Below are 24555 nucleotides of genomic sequence, written 5' to 3'. Positions count from 1 at the left end.
TCATTATACTAATCCAGGGCAAACTGGGTCCCGTGCTCTTAGCACCCCAGGCGAGCCCAGATGGCACCACAGGGTGCCATGAAACCCTGTTTGGGAAATGTGGTTTGGGACAGTCTTTCTCAACCTTTGAAACTCCTGAGAAACCCCTAAAATAATTTTCAGGCAGAAACGTCCATTACATTGATGGTTAGTAGGAAGAGTTCAACCTGAGAGACAGCTAACAGGATAAGTGGTGTCTGCCAAAGCTGCCCATTGGCTTTTGTCCTGATACTATGCCAACACCAATGGGAAGTCAACTGACCACAGCTCAAGTCACTCCTAGCAACCTCTAGGGAAACCATGGATGAGAATTGCTGGTTCTGAAGGATAGGTGGGTGGTGCCGGGACCCCAGAGTGTCCTGCACCCAATCCCAGCCTGTGATTGGACAGTAAAGGAAAAGCAACAGAGTAACTCTCACTTAGTTTTGGCCATGGGACAGGAAGTGAAGGAAAGTCTCCCCAATAGGACAGGAAGTGAAAGAAAGTCTTCTCAATTTGACAGGAAGTGAAGGGAAATCCCCCCTCCCCCAATGGGACATGAAGTGAAAGAAAATCTCCCCAATAGGACAGGAAATAAAGTAAAGTCTTCCCAATAGGACAGGAAGTGAAGGAAAGTCTCCCCCAAGGACAAGGAGTGAAGGGAAATCTCCCCAATGAGGCAGAAAGTGAACAAAAGTATCCCCAATGGGACTGTAAGTGAAGGAAAGTCTCCCCAATGGGACAGGAAGTGAAGGAAAGTCTCCCCAATGGGACAGGAAGTTAAATAAAATCTCCCCAATAGGACAGCAAGTGAAGGAAAGTTTCCCCAATGTCACAGGAAGTGAAGGAAAGTTTCCCCAATGTCACAAGAAGTGAAGGAAAGTCTCCCCAATGGGACAGGAAGTGAAGGAAAGTCTCCCCAATGGGACAGGAAGTGAAAGAAATTCTCCCCAATAGGACAGGAAATAAAGTAAAGTCTTCCCAATAGGACAGGAAGTGAAGGAAAGTCTCCCCTAAGGACAAGGAGTGAAGGGAAATCTCCCCAATGAGGCAGAAAGTGAACAAAAGTCTCCCCAATGGGACTGTAAGTGAAGGAAAGTCTCCCCAATGGGACAGGAAGTGAAGGAAAGTCTCCCCAATGGGACAGGAAGTTAAATAAAATCTCCCCAATAGGACAGCAAGTGAAGGAAAGTTTCCCCAATGTCACAGCAAGTGAAGGAAAGTCTCCCCAATGGGACACAGATGGCAAATAAAACTAACGGGTTTTAACTCTCCCTTACTCTATTTGAAAATTAAAAAAATAAGTTTTGCCTATATAGTTCTACTTTACCATAGCTGCTAACCACTTGCACCCCCTACTGGCTAATTTAGGTACTGGCCAGGAAGGTGGGTCACCGTTGATGTGTCCTGATTGGTGGGTTTGGGTCCGCCTTAAGGGCTCGCGGTGAGCAGTGAATTCAGAGTAAGCCCGGGTTTCCACTGAATGCGGGTTTCGCACAATTTCAAACCGGCATTTAAGTCTGACTTGGGGGAGGGGGCGATTTGATATCTATTGAAATCGCCCCCTGATGTTGCCAGAAGTAGTGCAGGAACTACTTCTGGTGAACCAGTCCGGCGCCGCAATTCAGATGGTGCCGGCAGAAAGTGGCAATTTGGCATGTGAATTCGCCCCGACGTGAATGAGGAGGGGGGGGGGGGGCTAATTAATCTCAGTCCCGGAGAGGAGCCGGTAGATCTGTGCCAGAGGGAAGGTGGGGGGTCGGATTTAATGAGCGCATTGTCGCTCGTTGTACCTGTACGATCGGCATGGAGGCGGTAGAGGAGTCATTGTTTGTTTATGGCGCGGCGGTGTAATTTGCGCTCTTTTTGTTGCTGTACACAAAGCATGATCCAGGTGATTATTACCCGCGGTAGGAGAGGGGTGTGGGTTCCCTGTGATGAGGATAGAATTAATGAATAACATATTGTCGGTGTAATTAGTGAGTAGATACAATGTATCGTCTGGCGTTCTCTACCTGCCGCGCCTTGTTTATCGTCTCGCTGTGAGGTGATATTACAGATGTGTATCTTCCATATATATATATATATTCTCTCTCTTCTGCATGAAATCCTTCCGGACCTGTCACAATATTCAGCAGCCGGATCATTACTCAGAAAAGCTCCACCTTTTATCATCAAAAAGCCGCCCTTGACCTCCAATCCAGGGACTTTGCCTAGGCGGAGGTGATGTCATCAGTCTGCTGCTGGCAGGAGGAAGCCTTTCCTTAGTCTCCTTGCTTCAGCGACTTGCTACAAAAATAAAGCGTTACAGTCTGATTGCTTAGAGAGCTCAGTGATCAGATTGCAACATTGTAGCAAGTCACAAAGTGGAAGGGTGCAGCAGGGGGCCGATCTGCGTCAGACATTTGTGAACGCAGGCACCAGGATTTACACCATCCTGTCATCTCTTAGAGATTCCCCTTCTCTGTTTGTCCTGGTGATCATTGTTACTAAGAGAGATTGTGAACGGAAAATACAACATTTTACAGTTGCAATCAAAAGAAAAGATGAGGAAAAATCTGCCAGTTGAGATAACTGTTCTAGTGACAACTATAATGGGCACAGCGGGTGTACAGACCCGGGAACTCAGCACAGGGATGGTGGGAACCCCTCATAATGGGCACAGCGGGTGTACAGACCCGGGAACTCAGCACAGGGATGGTGGGAACCCCTCATAACGGGCACAGCGGGTGTACAGACCCGGGAACTCAGCACAGGGATGGTGGGAACCCCTCATAACGGGCACAGCGGGTGTACAGACCCGGGAACTCAGCACAGGGATGGTGGGAACCCCTCATAACGGGCACAGCGGGTGTACAGACCCGGGAACTCAGCACAGGGATGGTGGGAACTCCTCATAATGGGCACAGCGGGTGTACAGACCCGGGAACTCAGCACAGGGATGGTGGGAACCCCTCATAATGGGCACAGCGGGTGTACAGACCCGGGAACTCAGCACAGGGATGGTGGGAACCCCTCATAACGGGCACAGCGGGTGTACAGACCCGGGAACTCAGCACAGGGATGGTGGGAACCCCTCATAACGGGCACAGCGGGTGTACAGACCCGGGAACTCAGCACAGGGATGGTGGGAACTCCTCATAATGGGCACAGCGGGTGTACAGACCCGGGAACTCAGCACAGGGATGGTGGGAACCCCTCATAATGGGCACAGCGGGTGTACAGACCCGGGAACTCAGCACAGGGATGGTGGGAACCCCTCATAATGGGCACAGCGGGTGTACAGACCCGGGAACTCAGCACAGGGATGGTGGGAACCCCTCATAATGGGCACAGCGGGTGTACAGACCCGGGAACTCAGCACAGGGATGGTGGGAACCTCTCATAATGGGCACAGCGGGTGTACAGACCAGAGAACTCAGCACAGGGATGGTGGGAACCCCTCATAATGGGCACAGCGGGTGTACAGACCCGGGAACTCAGCACAGGGATGGTGGGAACCCCTCATAATGGGCACAGCGGGTGCACAGACCCGGGAACTCAGCACAGGGATGGTGGGAACCCCTCATAATGGGCACAGCGGGTGTACAGACCCGGGAACTCAGCACAGGGATGGTGGGAACCCCTCATAATGGGCACAGCGGGTGTACAGACCCGGGAACTCAGCACAGGGATGGTGGGAACCCCTCATAATGGGCACAGCGGGTGTACAGACCCAAGAACTCGGCACAGGGATGGTGGAAACTTTTGGTAAATTTTCTATTGAACGTGTTTTGGTATATTTGTTTGATAAATGCAAATAAAATAAAATAAAGTTACCCGCTGATCCTGCCAGATATCCAGTGAGCTCTCTGTGTTCTCTGTTGTCCTCTTATCAGTCAGGATTGTCCTCAGTTCTCTATGGGGAAACACAGAACACCTCCCTCCTATATTATGGACATGGTGAGGGGTGTTCTGGGCCTGCCCTGGGGTGACAACGCTGCTCCTCAATAGATACAGTACACTGAGCGTTGTCACCCCAGCATAGGAAGTGTGTTAATGGCAGGATCACCGGGTGACAATAAAGGAAAAAAAGGAAAGCAGACGCCCCATCCAAGGACAATGATCCTGCAATAGGTGACATTTTTCTTCTTGGTTTAGATACTTCCCATGAATGTGCGGTTTATATACTGAGCCGTGTGGTTGTGTCTTCCAGGTCTTCCGGCCCTTGTGGTGGCGATATCAGTCGGTTTTACCAAAGCCAAGGGGTACGGCTCAGCCAACTAGTAAGTAATAAATATTTATATTTTTAATGATATTGTTTTAATAATCATGTTTGGCAGAAGGAGCTCCTCCCCCGGCCTGAGCGGTACGATATCTGATTTATAGAAAACGCAGTCACCCTGCGCAGACTTCACCCCTCCGCCTTGCGTTGTATGATATTGCATCTATAGAAGTCATGGTGGCACAACACAGGCTCCGCCCCCAGCTTGCGTTGTATGATATTGCATCTATAGAAGTCATGGTGGCACAACACAGACTCCGCCCCCAGCTTGCGTTGTATGATATTGGATTTATAGAAGTCATGGTGGCACGACACAGGCTCCGCCCCCACCTTGCGTTGTATGATATTGGATTTATAGAAGTCATGGTGGCACGACACAAGCTCCGCCCCCGGCTTGCGTTGTATGATATTGGGTTTATAGAAGTCATGGTGGCACGACACAAGCTCCGCCCCCGGCTTGCGTTGTATGATATTGGGTTAATAGAAGTCATGGTGGCACGACACAAGCTCCGCCCCCGGCTTGCGTTGTATGATATTGGGTTAATAGAAGTCATGGTGGCACGACACAAGCTCCGCCCCCACCTTGCGTTGTATGATATTGCATCTATAGAAGTCATGGTGGCACGACACAGGCTCCGCCCCAGGCTTGCGTTGTATGATATTGGATTTATTTTAAAAAAAGGTGGTGGCACAGCATAGGCTCCACCCCCTGGCATACAGAGTGTATGATACCAGAGAGAAGAGAGTTCTATTTATATATATATATATATATGTGTGTTTTTTTATTTGGGGGGGGGGGGGGGGGCGGGGAATGCTATAAACATGACCATCAAAAATAAATAAAGGAACAAGAACTAAAATAAAATATGTGAGTCCTACAAGAAAGTAAAAATAGAGAAGAGAAGAGGAAAGGAGTTATATTTAATATTTATACAAAAAAAAAAACTAAGAAAAAAAAAAAAAGGATCAGATCAAAATAAATAAACAAAATTCAAATAAAATAAAAATGGTTCTATTAATAATAAAATATAAAAAGTAAAATAAAATAGAATATATATATATAATAAATACAGGTTCTATTAATAACATTTTAAAAATAAGATAAAGCAGTATATATATATATATATATATATATATGTGTGTGTGTGTATAATATATACTGTATATTCATGTTCTTTTTATTTTTATCTAGCAAAATTGCTGGAAGTGTTATGTGCAGATGAAAGAATACTTCTCTGATCAGTACATACAAAGACCAATCAGAATACACTGTAGCAATAATATTATTACAATGTAATTATGATTAGTGTATTTTTTCAGTAAACTGTTTTTGTATCAAAAAATAAAATAAAAATTGGAACTACCACCATTTTACTCTCCAGGGTCCCCGCTTTCATATACTCTATTGTGTATAACACTCGCTTTTTTCACCATGAAAATCGGGTGTAAATAGCGTGTGCGTGTTATATGCTGATGCTTAAATTTTAGTTGCCTCGGAGGGGACGGGGAGGGGGGCGGGATGAGAGCCATCAGATTACATCCAGTGAGAATCTCCTGTTTACTTGGAGCCTCTGTAATAGGAAGTCCCGCCTCCTGGGCTGCCATTGGACCACTGTTCTGTCTATGATGGGGGATTCTCACTGTATGTAATCTGTTGGCGCTCCTCCCGCCCCCCTCCCTGTCATTGCAATGGTGAGGTGGCTGCATTGATGGCAATGGTGAGGCTGCCGCATTGATGGCAATGGTGAGGCTGCCGCATTGATGGCAATGGTGAGGCTGCCGCATTGATGGCAATGGTGAGGCTGCCGCATTGATGGCAATGGTGAGGCTGCCGCATTGATGGCAATGGTGAGGCGGCTGCATTGATGGCAATGGTGAGGCGGCTGCATTGATGGCAATGGTGAGGCGGCTGCATTGATGGCAATGGTGAGGCTGCATTGATGGCAATGGTGAGGCTGCCGCATTGATGGCAATGGTGAGGCTGCCGCATTGATGGCAATGGTGAGGCTGCCGCATTGATGGCAATGGTGAGGCTGCCGCATTGATGGCAATGGCGAGGCGGCAGCATTGATTGCAATGGTGAGGCTGCATTGATTGCAATGGTGAGGCTGCTGCATTGATGGCAATGGTGAGGCTGCTGCATTGATGGCAATGGTGAGGCTGCTGCATTGATGGCAATGGTGAGGCTGCTGCATTGATGGCAATGGTGAGGCTGCTGCATTGATGGCAATGGTGAGGCTGCTGCATTGATGGCAATGGTGAGGCTGCTGCATTGATGGCAATGGTGAGGCTGCTGCATTGATGGCAATGGTGAGGCTGCAGCATTGATGGCAATGGTGAGGCTGCCGCATTGATGGCAATGGCGAGGCTTCCGCATTGATGGCAATGGTGAGGCTTCCGCATTGATGGCAATGGTGAGGCTTCTGCATTGATGGCAATGGTGAGGCTTCTGCATTGATGGCAATGGTGAGGCTGCTGCATTGATGGCAATGGTGAGGCTGCTGCATTGATGGCAATGGTGAGGCTGCTGCATTGATGGCAATGGTGAGGCTGCTGCATTGATGGCAATGGTGAGGCTTCTGCATTGATGGCAATGGTGAGGCTGCTGCATTGATGGCAATGGTGAGGCTGCTGCATTGATGGCAATGGTGAGGCTGCTGCATTGATGGCAATGGTGAGGCGGCTGCATTGATGGTAATGGTGAGGCTGCTGCATTGATTGCAATGGGGAGGCTTCTGCATTGATGGCAATGGTGAGGCTTCTGCATTGATGGCAATGGTGAGGCTGCCGCATTGATGGCAATGGTGAGGCTGCCACATTGATGGCAATGGTGAGGCTTCTGCATTGATGGCAATGGTGAGGCTGCCGCATTGATGGCAATGGTGAGGCGGCAGCTTTGATGGCAATGGTGAGGCTCCTGCATTGATGGCAATGGTGAGGCTTCTGCGTTGATGGCAATGGTGAGGCTGCCGCATTGATGGCAATGGTGAGGCTGCAGATGGGCACTGACCCAATGCTCCTTAGTTAAAATGTAAGTTTTTTTCCTGAAACTTCCCTCTTAAAATGAATGTGTGTTTTATACGCCGATAAATACGGTATATAATATTTTTAGGGTTTTAACTTATCTCCAGGCCTAAAATGTACATTGGAACCCATATACAAGAAAACCCCCCCCAGAAAAAGGATTAAAGGATGAGCGTCTCCTCCAGTGTCTCCTTTTGCTGTGTCTGCCCAGGATCCACATGCTGCAGAGATCGATCGACTACCATAAGAGCCTTAATGCAGCAGATAAATAGCGGCGGGCCCCTGGAGGGTCCCTGGAGCCCCTGATCTGAGGCTGTGTCTGCAGCGTCTTCCTCCGGATGGCGGTGACGAGTTTACCTCGTTATGTATTCAGTGCTGTGCGCCTGCTGGATACCCACAAGACTGCAGCAGCGTTCAATCATTTGCAGAGAGCGGCACGCGCTGCTGTCCTCTGCAGCTGCTTCCCCCCCCCCCCCCCCGCCCCCCGGAGCCCAGCCTCTCACCTGCTCCCTTCTCCTTCCCCGGGATAATCACCTGCTCCGTTATTGTCAGTCTGCCGAGCGCCGGACGCGTCGCAGGAGTCGGCCTGGCTGGCTGCCATGCGTCCTGCGGGCTCGCCGCGCTCTCTGCAGGGGTATCCATCATCCTTCTTCCTGCAGCCGGCATTGGCAATCTCCAGGACAGCGGCCGACCGCGCGCAAAACTTTATTAATGCGGAGCGCGCAGAGGAGCACCACGTGCACTTACTTTTTTTTTTTTTTCTAATGTAATTTTACATTTAAATTAAATTTTTTTATTTTTTTAATTTTCATTCCAAGGTCCGTAAACAACGTGACCGCAATTCCCTCGTTTCTCATATACGGCGGCATTTGCTATAAATGTAATGTGCTTCTTAATTACATTAAAAAAAAAAAAAAAACCCTTTCTATTTTCATTACATCAATTATTTTACTTCCAGTGATGTCATCACCGGGTCTCTGTGCTTGTCTATGCAACGCAGGCAGATCATGGCTGGTGGGAGGGGCCAGCAGGGCACTGTACATAGCTTCCTGAAAACGTCCCCGCCCCCCTGCCTCAGTACTCCTTCTCAAACCCTGATGCAGGCAGTGGGAGGAGTTATGCAAATATCAAAATGCCTTGATGGGCGGGTGTCAGTCTGGAGGAGTGGGTGTTCTTAGGCAGGCTGTATTTACATAGGTAACGCCCACATGTAATGCTGAGACTCCATGATTGACAGAAGTGAAATCCAATGAATGAAAGGGGTGGGGCCAGGGATAGTCAGCTCTAAGCCCTGGTGCAAGCAGTGGGAGGAGTTATGCAAATATCAAAATGCCTTGATGGGCGGGCGTCAGTCTGCAGGAGTGGGCGTTATTAATCAGGATTTATTTGCATAGGTAACGCCCACATGGGATGCTGAGACTCCATGATTGACAGAAGTGAAATCCAATGAATGAAAGGGGTGGGGCCAGGGATAGTCAGCTCTAAGCCCTGGTGCAAGCAGTGGGAGGAGTTATGCAAATATCAAAATGCCTTGATGGGCGGGCGTCAGTCTGCAGGAGTGGGCGTTATTAATCAGGATGGATTTGCATAGGTAACGCCCACATGGGATGCTGAGCCTCCATGATTGACAGAAATGAAATCCATATGAATGAAAGGGGCGGGGCCAGGGATAGTCAGCCCTAAGCCCTGGTGCTAGCAGTGGGAGGAGTTATGAAAATATCAAAATGCCTTCATGGGAGGGTGCCAGTCTGGGGGGTCTTAGGCAGGCAGCATTTGCATAGGTAACGCCCACATGTGATGCTGAGCCTCCATGAGTGGAAATTCCAATGAGTGAAAGGGGTGGGGCCAGTCAGTATGGGGCGGAATGATCTCTAAGCTCTGGTGCAAGCAGTGGGAGGAGTTATGCAAATATCAAAATGCCTTGATGGCTGCTAGATCAAATTGGAAGAGTGGGCGTTCCTAGGCAGGCTGTATTTGCATAGGTAACACCCACATGTGATGCTGAGACTCCATGAGTAAAATCCAATGAATGAAAGGGGCGGAGCCAGGGAGGTTGCACTGAGAAGGAAAGAGCCCTGTGCAAGCCGTGGGAGGAGTTATGCAAATATAAAAATGCCTTGATGGGAGGGTGCCAGTCTGGGCGGTCTTAGGCAGGCAGCATTTGCATAGGTAACGCCCACATGTGATGCTGAGCCTCCATGAGTGGAAATTCCAATGAGTGAAAGGGGTGGGGCCAGTCAGTATGGGGCGGAATGATCTCTAAGCAGTGGGAGGAGTTATGCAAATATCAAAATGCCTTGATGGCTGCTAGATCAAATTGGAAGAGTGGGCGTTCCTAGGCAGGCTGTATTTGCATAGGTAACACCCACATGTGATGCTGAGACTCCGTAAGTAAAATCCAATGAATGAAAGGGGCGGAGCCAGGGAGGTTGCACTGAGAAGGAAAGAGCCCTGTGCAAGCCGTGGGAGGAGTTATGCAAATATAAAAATGCCTTGATGGGCGGGTGTCAGTCTGGAGGAGTGGGCATTCCTAGGCAGACTGCATTTGCATAGGTAACGCCCACATGTGATACTGAGCCTCCATGATTGAAAAAACTGATATCCAGTGAGTGAAATGGGCGGGGACAGGGACAGTCAGGCTGGGGAGGAAAGTGTTTAGATGATGCTGGGCGTCCTCCAGCCAGAAAATGAGAGTGGATTCTATCTGATGGGCTGCAGCTTCTAATGCACATGCTGAGAAGCTCACAGTGTGCGGTGAAATCAGAGGAAGGCTTTTCAGTCCAGGAGGGGAGATTTATGTTTTATTTATTTTTTTTTATTTTTTTTTTTCAGTTAATTATTATAATTTATTTATTCATTAACTAGTTGCTGACCGCCGGCCGTCAAATGACGGCCAGGCGGCGCAGCTATTGTGGCGGGAGGCCGTCATATGACGGCCTCCCGTTTAAACAGGGATGCGCGCGATCGTGCGCGCGCATCCCTGTTTCTTCGGTGGCGGCGTGTCACGGAGACACCGCTCGCCACCGAAGGGGGTGAACAGCCATTCGTTATGGCTGTTTACCACGTGATCGGCCGTGATGAAGTCACGGCCGATCACAGATGGTCACACCCCCTACGTGCACGGCGCATGCGCGCGATCGCGAGCGCGCTGCGCGTGCACGTCGGTGGCGGCGTGTTCCCCGGGAACACTGCTCGTCACCGACACTGGTAAACAGCCATTGGCTGGCTGTTTACCCACGTGATCGGCTGTGATCCTTTCACAGCCGATCACTAAAATGTAAACAAACCGCGGTAACGGGATGTTACCGGGTTCTCCTCCTCACACACCGATCGTGTGTGAGGAGGAGATTGCGGTAACATCTCGTTACCGCATACAGTGTACACCAAACATACTGATTGCCCCCCCCCCCCAATAAAGAGGACCTGTCACCACCCCTCATAGTACCTGTCAATCACAGTCCATCAGAGTACCTGTCCCAGCCCATCAGAGTACCCGAGTACCTGTCCCAGCCCATCAGAGTACCCGAGTACCTGTCCCAGCCCATCAGAGTACCCGAGTACCTGTCCCAGCCCATCAGAGTACCTGAGTACCGGTCCCAGCCCATCAGAGTACCCGAGTACCTGTCCCAGCCCATCAGAGTACCTGTCCCAGCCCATCAGAGTACCCGAGTACCTGTCCCAGCCCATCAGAGTACCCGAGTACCTGTCACAGTTCATCTGAGTACCCGAGTACCTGTCCCGGCCCATCAGAGTACCCGAGTACCTGTCACGGCACATCAGAGTACCCGAGTACCTGTCACGGCACATCAGAGTACCCGAGTACCTGTCACGGCACATCAGAGTACCCGAGTACTTGTCACGGCACATCAGAGTACCCGAGTACCTGTCACGGCCCATCAGGGTACCCGAGTACCTGTCACGGCCCATCAGGATACCCGAGTACCTGTCACGGCCCATCAGGGTACCCGAGTACCTGTCACAGTCCATTAGAGTACCGAGTACCTGTCACAGTCCATTAGAGTACCGAGTACCTGTCACAGTCCATTAGAGTACCGAGTACCTGTCACAGTCCATTAGAGTACCGAGTACCTGTCACAGCCCATCTGAGTACCCGAGTACCTGTCACAGCCCATCTGAGTACCCGAGTACCTGTCACAGTTCATCTGAGTACCCGAGTACCTGTCACAGTTCATCTGAGTACCTGTCACCGCCCTTCAGAGTACCCAAATACCAGTCACAAAACCATCAGAGTACCTGTCACCAGGCCATCAGAGTACCCGAGTACCTGTCACCAGGCCATCAGAGTACCCGAGTACCTGTCACCAGGCCATCAGAGTACCCGAGTACCTGTCACCAGGCCATCAGAGTACCCGAGTACCTGTCACCAGGCTATCAGAGTACCCGAGTACCTGTCACCAGGCCATCAGAGTACCCGAGTACCTGTCACCAGGCCATCAGAGTACCCGAGTACCTGTCACCAGGCCATCAGAGTACTCGAGTACCTGTCACCAGGCCATCAGAGTACCCGAGTACCTGTCACCAGGCAATCAGAGTACCCGAGTACCTGTTCCAGTCCATCTGAGTACCCGAGTACCTGTCACAGTCCACCTGAGTACCCGAGTACCTATCTCCAGCCCATCAGAGTACCCGAGTACCTATTTGCAGCCCATGTCTCATAGAATATACGTTGGGGTGTTTACTCTCCAAAATGGGGTCATTTTGTGGGTAATTTCACTGTCCTGGTGGTCCAGGACCTTCAAAAGTGTGATGGGTAGGAATGAAATAAGATGTGTCATTTATGCTCCTAGAACGCCTGAACGTACTACTTCAATGTATGGCCCATCTATGTGGCCAGGCTGTGTAAAAGTCCTACACATGTGGTATCGCCATACTCGGGAGGAGTAGCAGAATGTATTTTGGGGTGTAATTTTTGCTATATACATGTTATGTGTTAGAAATATCTTATAAATTGACAATTTTGTGTAAAAAAAAAATGCGTTTTCATTTTTTTCCACATATTCCAAAAACTTCTGGAAAAAAATGAACCGTTCAAAAGACTCATTATGCCTCACAGATTATACGTTGGGGTGTTTGCTTTCCAAAATGGGGTAAGTTTATGGGAAATTCCATTGTGCTGGTACTCCAGGACCTTCAAAAGTGTAATAGGTGGTTGAGAAATGAGATGCGTCATTTTTGCTCATAGAACGTCTGAAGGTACTACATCGATGTTGGTGCTCTGTATGTGGCCAGGCTGTGTAAAAGTCTCACACATGTGGTATCGCCATACTCGGGAAGAGTAGCAGAATGTATTTTGGGGGGTAATTTGTTGTATACATATGCTGTGTGTGAGAAATAACCTGATAATATGACAATTTAGTAAAAAAAAATAAAAAATAAAAAAAAATCTTCATTTTGCAAAGAATTGTGGGAAAAAATGACAACTTAAAAAAACTCACCATGCTACTTACTTAATACCTTGGGATGTCTACTTTGTAAAAAGGGGTCATTTGGGGGGTATTTGTACTTTCCTGACTAGTTAGAGTCTTAAGAAATGAGATACACCTGATGTACTGAAGGCCTGATCAGAAGTGATGAATTTTCAGTGATTGGCACCATAGTTTGTAGACTCTATAACTTTCACAAAGACCAAATAATATACACTAATGTGGGTTATTTTTACCAAAGATATGTAGCAGTATAAATTTTGGCCAAAATTTATGAAGAAAAATTACTAATTAGCAAAAATTTATGACAGAAACGAAGAAAAAGGCATTTTTTTCACAAAATTTACGTTTTATTTTATTTATAGCACAAAAAATAAAAAACCCACTAGTGATTAAATACCACTAAAAGAAAGCTCTATTTGTGTGGAAAAAAGGACGCAAGTTTCATATGGATACTGTGTTGGATGACTGAGTAATTGTCATTCAAAGTGTGAGAGCGCTGAAAGCTGAAAATTGGTCTGGTCAGGAAGGGGGTGTAACTGCGCTGTACTGAGGTGGTTAAAATAATTTCTCAAAACGCACACCGGACATTAAAATAACGTTATAAAAACGCCAGTAGCTTTGCAGTGAGTCTTTAACGTTTTTTTAACGTTTTTGCAATTGCGTTTATTAGCGTTTTTCTGCGTTTGTTTGTAAAAAAAAATATTTTTTTTTTTTTCAATGGATCGAAAAACGTTAAATGCTGGCCACGTTTTTGAGCGTTTATCGGCGTTTATGAGCGTTTGGCATTTTTTTTTTTTTTGTGGTCAGGAAAACGACTCCTGAACACGATTTTATAGCGCTCAGAAAACAGCCAATAAACTCCACTGCCGATAAACGTCCGAAAACGTCCAATGTGGGCATTGGAGGGGGCACAGAGGGGAGTTTATGGGCTGCTGTTAAAAAACACCCAAATTCCCAAAAACTTCCCTTTATGAGCTTCAGTGTGCACATAGCCTCATGTGTATTGCTGGTATCTGGTGGGGGCGGGGCGCAAGGAGGGGGGCGGGGTTTAGCTGTTATCGTGCATGTCAAGCTAATTTTTGGTTTGCATATTGTGGGGAAGGATTGGAACCCCCTGGCAGGTCTTTCCTGCTATCCGGGGCACTGATGGAGAGATTTCCCTTCACTTCCTGTCCTGGTGACAACAGGTTCACCAGACAGGAAGTGAGAGAAAATCAAAATTGGTTTTAGGAAAGTCGGGGAAGGCGAGAACCTTGACCAACCGGCAGAGTTTTATTGTTTTATTTCTCATTTGGTGGCAAACCAAAAAAAAAAAAAACATAGAGAGTCCAACGTCTTTTATCACAACAAAATTTTAAACAGCCAACGCGTTTCGGGGGTTTCAAAAGATCTCCCCCTTCTTCAGGGCTGCTAGACAAAAAGAACAGTTCCAGACAGGGGAGGACTGGCAATTCATGGGGCCCCCGGGCAATAGGACATTACGGGGCCCCCAGGCAATAGGACATTATGGGGCCCCCAGGCAATAGGACATTATGGGGCCCCCAGGCAATCAGACATTATGGGGGCCACACAGTATATATATACACACACACACACACACACACAAACACACACACACACACACACACACACACACACACACACACACACACACTATACAATCACACAGACAGGTTTCTATTGGCTAAGAAGGTACTGGAGAGGTGGGGCAGCTATAATCTCGGGATTTTTAGACCAATAGGATGTCGGTTAGGGACATTTCAGAGACAGATGTAAAAAAAAAAACACAGATTTTTACATACTGTCCCTGGTTTTACCGAGGCTGCCAACCCTGATGGGGCACCCTAGTGGTCCGGGGCCCTTCGGGCAGTGCCCGAGTGGCCGAATGGTCAGTCCTTCCCTGCTTCCAGATATACAAAAATCCATCACTAATCTGACTCCACTAGAGGGAGCCGAGGAGCGCAGGAAGTACATCCATCCTTGTAACAAGAGATACAATGTAACAACTCCAGGCGCTCGCCGACCACAATACGTATATATATATATTTTGCGTCTTTGAAGCGGTTTATCGGGGTTATGAATGAAGCTGTCAGCCATCGCCCCGGGATTGTGTTTTTTTTTTTTTTCAGCTGGCGTTTCTATTTTTCATGAAAGTGTTCCGAGAGTCTAATTAGCTGCTGGATCGTTTTTAGAGGCAGCAGAAGGGATCGTCCCTCCCTTCCCTGTCCCCCCCCTCCCCCTTCCCCCGCTGCTCACGAATGTTTCTCGGGCTTACCGCTCGTACCGTTCTCTGGCGGTTTGCTCAGCTGGCCATAGAGGTGACCAGATCATCTCTCTATGACCTTGGAGGACTGGAGCGACGTCATGAAGTCACTTCCGGTCTAAGACAAAAGTAAACATTTTTTTTAAATTATTTTTTTAAAGAAAAAGATCAATTTTTTTTTTGTTGATCTTTTGCTTTCAAAGGTAGAGGAGATATTTGGGGTCTTATTGACCCCAGATCTCTCTATAACCACTTCAGGTCCCGCCCATAGTCATACGACATCTGCAGGAGGGATCTCCCATCCTGGGTGGGCGTCATATGACGTCCTGGGATTCTCGGCTCAACCGGGCGGCACGTGCGCGCCCGCCGAGTCACTCGGGAGACGATGCGCGTGCCTGGGCGGCCACGATGTCCGCCAGGCACCCGCTTTTGCCTGCTAACAGAGCTGGGACGTGGATCTGTGGGTCCCCTCCCCCTACAGTAAGAATCACTCCCTAGGTAACACAGTTAACCTCTCGATCGCCCCCCCTAGTGTTAACCCCTTCCCATGCTAGTGACATTTTTTACAGTAATCAATGCATTTTTATAGTACTGATCGCTGTATAAATGTCAATGGTCTCAATATAGTGTCAAAAGTGTCTGATCTGTCCGACCGCAATGTCGCAGTCCCGCTAAAAATCTCAGGTTGCCGCCATTACTAGTAAAAAAAACAAATAATAATAATAAAAATGCCATAAATCTTTTGCATGTAAACCCACAGGTGTAAACCCAAAGATCCATGTCCTGTCAGGTGAAGGGAGACCGATCGGTCTCCTCCCCTTATGAGTCCCCTCCCCCTACAGTTAGAATCACTCCCTAGGTGACACAGTTAACCTCTCGATCGCCCCTAGTGTTAACCCCTTCCCTGCCAGTGACATTTACACAGTAATCAGTGCATTTTTATAGCACTGATCGCTGTATAAATGTGAATGGTTCAAAAAATTGTGTCAAAAGTGTCCGATGTGTCCGCCACAATGTCGCAGGCATGATAAAAATTGCAGCTCGCCGCCATTACTAGTAAAAAAAAAAAAATAATAATAATAATAAAAATGCCAATTTTGTAGACGCTATAACTTTTGCGCAAACCAATCAATATACGCTTATTGCAAATTTTTTTTTTCCACCAAAAATATGTAGAAGAATACGTTTTCCTAAACTGAGGAAAAAAATTTGTTTTAAAAAAAAAAAAAATTATTGGGATTTTTTTTATAGCAAAAAGTAAAAAATATTGTGTTTTTTTTTTTTTTTTTTTTTTTTTTAAACTTGTCGCTCTTCTTTTGTTTATAAAATAAAAACCACAGAGGTGATCAAATACCACCAAAGGAAAGCTCTATTTGTGGGGGGGAAAAAAATGATAAAAATGTCACGTGTGTACAGTGTAGCGTGACCGCGCAATTGCCATTCAAGGTGCGACAACGCTGAAAACCGAAAATTGGCCTGGGCAGGAAGGGGGTGAAAATGGCCGGTATTGAAGTGGATAAAGAGGACCTGTCATCCATTATTTCTATTACGAGGGATCTTTACATTCCTTTATAATGGGAATAAAAGTGATACAACAAATAAATAAATAAATGAAGGGACAGTGTAAAAATAATAAATAAGAAAAAAAAAAAAAAACATTTAAACTGCACCCATCTCTCCGTGCTTGTGCGCAGAAGTGAACGCATGTGTAACATGTGTGAGATATCGCCGCAAACGTTAGAGAGCGAGAGTAATAATTCTAGCATTAGATCTCCTATGAAACGCTAAACAGGCAACCTGTAAAAAAATAAATAAAATGTAAGCGTCGCCTATGGAGATTTTTAAGTATTGTAGTTTGGCGCCATTCCACAAGTGTGCACAATTTTAAAGCGTGACATGTTAGGTATCTATTTACTCGGCTCAATGTCGTCGCTTATATTATACCCAATAAAAGGGGTTTTATATATATATATATATATATACAATTTTTTGGGTATAATATAAGAGACGACGTTAAGCCGAGTAAATAGATACCTAACATGTCACGCTTTAAAATTATATATATATATATATATATATATGTGTGTGTGTGTGTGTGTATATATAGGAAATTGTTATATATATTTGCTAATCCCCCACCTGCTTTCTTTAGAATTGTTACATTGTATCTCCTGTTACAAGAGACCACATCTATTTTCTGTGCTCCTCAGCTCCACCTAGTGGTCGTAATGCAATATTGTAGTACTGCCTAAAAATAAAAGGACATTCGTTTAGAAGAGAAAACCGCCTGAAGAACGTTTGTTACGCCCAATTCACACCGAACAAATGCAGATTTGCTGTACAAAAAAGCGATGCAAATTTATTTTACATGTACACCCCACCTATGTGTTGCAGTTGCACACCTTTACACAACATGCCGCTGTGTGTTAAAGCAGATCGTTGATTTTCAAAACTGAAAATAAATAAATAAGCACGGAGATCATCGGTGAGCAGTCTACAGTGGTGCCAGAGAGTGGTGCAGTAGCTCTCTGTACTTATTACACAGTGAATGGCAGGTGCTGTGGTCGGGGGGCGGTTGCTGTGGTCGGGGGCGGGTGCTGTGGTCGGGGGGCGGACCCATGACACCCATGCTCACACTATGTTTTTAGTCCCCTGGGTTGAGTGAGGCTGGGTGTCATCCCACCCAGAAGACTGAGGACATCTTGTGGTGAAAAGAGAGTACTGCAGAAGACGGTTTAGCATCCTCAGGAAACATTTGCCTAGAGTTGGGCATAAAGTGCCAATATATAAAGTACAGTACTAATGTATCTTATCTTATACTGTAGGAACAATATATGAGAAAATACATTTAATGACAATGATACATTTTATATGAAGTGACCCAAGTCAGGATGTAGGGGTCGAATTAGTTGATATAGGAGGACCCCAGTGTGGCCCCTGACCTAGGATGGTCAGAGACTGCAGACATAGTACAAGAGACAGTCAGAGACTGCAGACATAGTAAAGGAGATGGTCAGAGACTGCAGACATAGTACAAGAGACAGTCAGAGACTGCAGACATAGTACAGGAGATGGTCAGAGACTGCAGACATAGTAAAGGAGATGGTCAGAGACTGCAGACATAGTACAAGAGACAGTCAGAGACTGCAGACATAGTACAGGAGATGGTCAGAGACTGCAGACATAGTACAGGAGATGGTCAGAGACTGCAGACATAGTACAGGAGATGATCAGAGGCTGCATACATAGTACAGGAGATGGTCAGAGACTGCAGACATAATACAGGAGATGATCAGAGACTGCAGACATAATACAGGAGATGGTCAGAGACTGCAGACATAGTACAGGAGATGGTCAGAGACTGCAGACATAGTACAGGAGATGGTAAGAGACTGCAGACATAATACAGGAGATGGTCAGAGACTGCAGACATAGTACAGGAGATGGTAAGAGACTGCAGACATAGTACAGGAGATGGTCAGAGACTGCAGACATAGTACAGGAGATGGTAAGAGACTGCAGACATAATACAGGAGATGGTCAGAGACTGCAGACATAATACAGGAGATGGTCAGAGACTGCAGACATAGTACAGGAGATGGTCAGAGACTGCAGGCATAGTACAGGAGATGGTCAGAGACTGCAGACATAGTACAGGAGATGATCAGAGACTGCAGACATAGTACAGGAGATGGTCAGAGACTGCAGACATAGTACAGGAGATGGTCAGAGACTGCAGACATAGTACAGGAGATGATCAGAGACTGCAGACATAGTACAGGAGATGGTCAGAGACTGCAGACATAGTACAGGAGATGATCAGAGACTGCAGACATAGTACAGGAGATGGTCAGAGACTGCAGTTATAGTACAGGAGATGGTCAGAGACTGCAGACATAATACAGGAGATGGTCAGAGACTGCAGACATAGTACAGGAGATGATCAGAGACTGCAGACATAGTACAGGAGATGGTCAGAGCCTGCAGACATGGTACAGGAGATGGTCAGAGACTGCAGACATAGTACAGGAGATGGTCAGAGACTGCAGACATAGTACAGGAGATGGTCAGAGACTGCAGACATAATACAGGAGATGGTCAGAGACTGCAGACATAGTACAGGAGATGATCAGAGACTGCAGACATAGTACAGGAGATGGTCAGAGCCTGCAGACATAGTACAGGAGATGGTCAGAGACTGCAGACATAGTACAGGAGATGGTAAGAGACTGCAGACATAATACAGGAGATGATCAGAGACTGCAGACATAATACAGGAGATGGTCAGAGACTGCAGACACAGTACAGGAGATGGTCAGAGACTGCAGACATAGTACAGGAGATGGTAAGAGACTGCAGACATAGTACAGGAGATGGTCAGAGCCTGCACACATAGTACAGGAGATGGTAAGAGACTGCAGACATAGTACAGGAGATGGTCAGAGACTGCAGACATAATACAGGAGATGGTCAGAGACTGCAGACATAGTACAGGAGATGGTCAGAGACTGCAGACATAGTACAGGAGATGGTAAGAGACTGCAGACATAATACAGGAGATGGTCAGAGACTGCAGACATAATACAGGAGATGATCAGAGACTGCAGACATAATACAGGAGATGGTCAGAGACTGCAGACACAGTACAGGAGATGGTCAGAGACTGCAGACATAGTACAGGAGATGATCAGAGCCTGCAGACATAGTACAGGAGATGGTAAGAGACTGCAGACATAGTACAGGAGATGGTCAGAGCCTGCAGACATAGTACAGGAGATGGTCAGAGACTGCAGACATAATACAGGAGATGGTCAGAGACTGCAGACATAGTACAGGAGATGGTAAGAGACTGCAGACATAATACAGGAGATGGTCAGAGACTGCAGACATAATACAGGAGATGGTCAGAGACTGCAGACATAGTACAGGAGATGGTCAGAGACTGCAGACATAATACAGGAGATGGTCAGAGACTGCAGATATAGTACAGGAGATGATCAGAGACTGCAGACATGGTACAGGAGATGGTCAGAGACTGCAGACATAGTACAGGAGATGGTAAGAGACTGCAGACATAGTACAGGAGATGGTCAGAGACTGCAGACATAATACAGGAGATGGTCAGAGACTGCAGATATAGTACAGGAGATGGTCAGAGACTGCAGACATAATACAGGAGATGGTCAGAGACTGCAGACATAATACAGGAGATGGTCAGAGACTGCAGACATAGTACAGGAGATGGTCAGAGACTTCAGACATAATACAGGAGATGATCAGAGACTGCAGATATAGTACAGGAGATGATCAGAGACTGCAGACATGGTACAGGAGATGATCAGAGACAGCAGACATAGTACAGGAGATGGTCAGAGACTGCAGACATAGTACAGGAGATGGTCAGAGACTGCAGACATAGTACAGGAGATGGTCAGAGACTGCAGACATAGTACAGGAGACGGTCAGAGACTGCAGACATAGTACAGGAGATGGTCAGAGACTGCAGACATAGTACAGGAGATGGTAAGAGACTGTAGACATAGTACAGGAGATGATCAGAGACTGCAGACATGGTACAGGAGATGGTCAGAGACTGCAGACATAGTACAGGAGATGGTCAGAGACTGCAGACATAGTACAGGAGATGGTCAGAGACTGCAGACATAGTACAGGAGATGATCAAAGACTGCAGACATAGTACAGGAGATGATCAGAGACTGCAGACATAGTACAGGAGATGGTCAGAGACTGCAGACATAGTACAGGAGATGGTCAGAGACTGCAGACATAGTACAGGAGATGGTAAGAGAATGTAGACATAGTACAGGAGATGATCAGAGACTGCAGACATGGTATAGGAGATGGTCAGAGACTGCAGACATAATACAGGAGATGATCAGAGACTGCAGACATAGTACAGGAGATGGTCAGAGACTGCAGACATAGTACAGGAGATGGTCAGAGACTGCAGACATAGTACAGGAGATGGTCAGAGACTGCAGACACAGTACAGGAGATGGTCAGAGACTGCAGACATAGTACAGGAGATGGTCAGAGACTGCAGATATAGTACAGGAGATGATCAGAGACTGCAGACATAGTACAGGAGATGATCAGAGACTGCAGACATAATACAGGAGATGATCAGAGACTGCAGACATGGTATAGGAGATGGTCAGAGACTGCAGACATAGTACAGGAGATGATCAGAGACTGCAGACATAATACAGGAGATGATCAGAGACTGCAGACATAGTACAGGAGATGATCAGAGACTGCAGACATGGTACAGGAGATGGTCAGAGACTGCAGACATAGTACAGGAGATGATCAGAGACTGCAGACATAATACAGGAGATGATCAGAGACTGCAGACATAGTACAGGAGATGATCAGAGACTGCAGACATAATACAGGAGATGATCAGAGACTGCAGACATGGTATAGGAGATGGTCAGAGACTGCAGACATAGTACAGGAGATGATCAGAGACTGCAGACATAGTACAGGAGATGATCAGAGACTGCAGACATAGTACAGGAGATGGTCAGAGACTGCAGACATAGTACAGGAGATGGTCAGAGACTGCAGACATAGTACAGGAGATGGTCAGAGACTGCAGACATAGTACAGGAGATGGTCAGAGACTGCAGACATAGTACAGGAGATGGTCAGAGACTGCAGACATAGTACAGGAGATGGTCAGAGACTGCAGACATAGTACAGGAGATGATCAGAGACTGCAGACATAGTACAGGAGATGATCAGAGACTGCAGACATGGTATAGGAGATGGTCAGAGACTGCAGACATAATACAGGAGATGATCAGAGACTGCAGACATAGTACAGGAGATGGTCAGAGACTGCAGACATAGTACAGGAGATGATCAGAGACTGCAGACATAGTACAGGAGACGATCAGAGACTGCAGACATAGTACAGGAGATGATCAGAGACTGCAGACATAGTACAGGAGATGGTCAGAGACTGCAGACATAGTACAGGAGATGGTCAGAGACTGCAGACATAGTACAGGAGATGGTCAGAGACTGCAGACATAGTACAAGAGATGGTCAGAGACTGCAGACATAGTACAGGAGATGGTCAGAGACTGCAGACATAGTACAGGAGATGATCAGAGACTGCAGACATAGTACAGGAGATGGTCAGAGACTGCAGACATAGTACAGGAGATGGTCAGAGACTGCAGACATAGTACAGGAGATGGTCAGAGACTGCAGACATAATACAGGAGATGGTCAGAGACTGCAGACATAATACAGGAGATGATCAGAGACTGCAGACATAGTACAGGAGATGATCAGAGACTGCAGACATGGTATAGGAGATGGTCAGAGACTGCAGACATAATACAGGAGATGATCAGAGACTGCAGACATAGTACAGGAGATGGTCAGAGACTGCAGACATAGTACAGGAGATGATCAGAGACTGCAGACATAGTACAGGAGATGGTCAGAGACTGCAGACATGGTACAGGAGATGATCAGAGACTGCAGACATAGTACAGGAGACGATCAGAGACTGCAGACATAGTACAGGAGATGGTCAGAGACTGCAGACATAGTACAGGAGATGGTCAGAGACTGCAGACAGGAGATGGTTTCTGCACAGCTGCAGGTGTAAACCCTCATCCGCTGCCTCTTCCGCTAAAGGCGGGTAGTAAAAATGTGGCTCAACCATGAGGTTGTACTGCCCCTCAACCACTAGTGTGAACGAGCTATAAGTTCCAGAGTTCCACATGTGACCCGCTATGCCACAGGTTGGGTACCGGGGATATAAGGATTGACAATCCGCCATCGTGACGGCGTCCTTCGTCCTCCTCCATACATCACAGTAACTGGAACACTCTCCATATTGGACAACTGTTGCCCGGCTTGCCTCATTTCACCCAATCTTTCGCGGGTTTGAGCGCGGGGCAGGCGGGGGGGGGAGGGGGGCAGGGGTGTTCTTCAATGTCACCGAACGCCTTTAATGAAAACGAGAGAATAATATTTAGTTTTTGAGCAGCGCGCGGCCCGCCGCGTCGCCCTGACATTGAAGAATGGCCTTCCCCGTGGCACGCAGTACCGCCGTGTCAAACCTTTCCACTCGTTCGCCTTACAAATTGCGGAGAACACCTTATTTAGGTGGGAAGAATGGCCGACATTAATCTTAATACGGGACTTGAAAACAGCGTGAGGGCTAGAATTAATTTATTAGCTGTCTTCAAGGTAGACTGAGCTCTGCTCCGGGAAGGCGAAGGCCAATCATGATTTTGTTAAGATGCTCATTCCTCGGAAAATTACTCGGTTACGTGTCCTTGGTCGGGGGTTGTGTTCTCTGCATATCTTAACTGGCTGTTCCCGGCAGCCGGGGTCACAAAAGGAGGCATCGGCGTTCATCCCAAGTGCCGGCAATTAAAGTGCGACTTCTGGTTTTACTAACCGGGAAGAAGAGAGTATAGAGGACTACAACTTAGGCACTGTGCTGCCTAGGCACATGAATGATGAGACCCTTGAATACAAGCTCCACCCCTCATATCATGTTATTAATAAAACCTGAGAATGCACCATGGGAGGAGCATGTGGTCTTCCTTGAGTCTACTCTTCAAATAGACCATCAAAAAGGAGAAATCCTTCCGCACGGCCTCCATTGTGCTGGGCTGGATTTAGGCACTGGGCTGCCTAGACACAATTGAATGATGAGACCCTTGTATACAAGCTCCACCCCTCATGTCATGTGATTGTTAAAAACTGAGAAGGTACCATAGGAGGAGCATGTGGTCTTCTTTGAGACTTCTCCTCAAACAGACCATCAAAAAGAAGAAATCCTTCCGCACGGCCTCCATTGTGCAGGGCCGGATTTAGGCACTGCTCTGCCTAGACACAATTGAATGATGAGACCCTTGAATACAAGCTCCACCCCTCATATCATGTTATTAATAAAACCTGAGAATGCACCATGGGAGAAGCATGTGGTCTTCCTTGAGTCTAATCTTCAAATAGACCATCAAAAAGAAGAAATCCTTCCGCACGGCCTCCATTGTGCAGGGCTGGATTTAGGCACAATTGAATGATGAGACCCTTGTATGCAAGCTCCACCCCTCATGTCATCTGATTATAAAAAACTGAGAAGGCACCATAGGAGGAGCATGTGGTCTTCTTTGAGACTTCTCCTCAAACAGACCATCAAAAAGAAGAAATCCTTCCGCACGGCCTCCATTGTGCTGGGTTGGATTTTTAGCACAATTGAATGATGAGACCCTTGTATACAAGCTCCACCCCTCATGTCATGTGATTAGTAAAAACTGAGAAGGTACCATAGGAGGAGCACGTGGTCTTCTTTGAGACTTCTCCTCAAACAGACCATCAAAAATTAAGAAATTCTTCTGCACGGCCACCTTTGTGCAGGGCCGGATTTGGACACTGCGATGCCTAGGCACACTTGCATGATAAGGCCCTTTTATACAAGCTCCACCCCTCATGTCATGTGATTATTTTAGTAAAACCTGAGAAGGCACCATGGGAGGAGCATG

General features: G+C 47.0%; 1 protein-coding gene across 1 annotated transcript in view; it reads left to right on the top strand.

The window, feature by feature from the left end:
• ADGRB1 (adhesion G protein-coupled receptor B1) overlaps positions 1 to 24555 on the top strand; it is an 819205-nt gene that overhangs the window by 687428 nt on the left and 107222 nt on the right. The window contains 1 exon segment of the mRNA XM_077490484.1: positions 4214 to 4283. Coding sequence (XP_077346610.1) covers positions 4214 to 4283 — 70 coding nt within the window.

This window comes from Lithobates pipiens, unplaced genomic scaffold (genome assembly GCF_037356315.1).
Source record: "Lithobates pipiens isolate NorthernLeopardFrog02 unplaced genomic scaffold, aLitPip1_a1.2 Scaffold_19, whole genome shotgun sequence".
NCBI lineage: Eukaryota > Metazoa > Chordata > Amphibia > Anura > Ranidae > Lithobates > Lithobates pipiens.
This window is presented reverse-complemented; position numbering and strand designations above follow the sequence as displayed.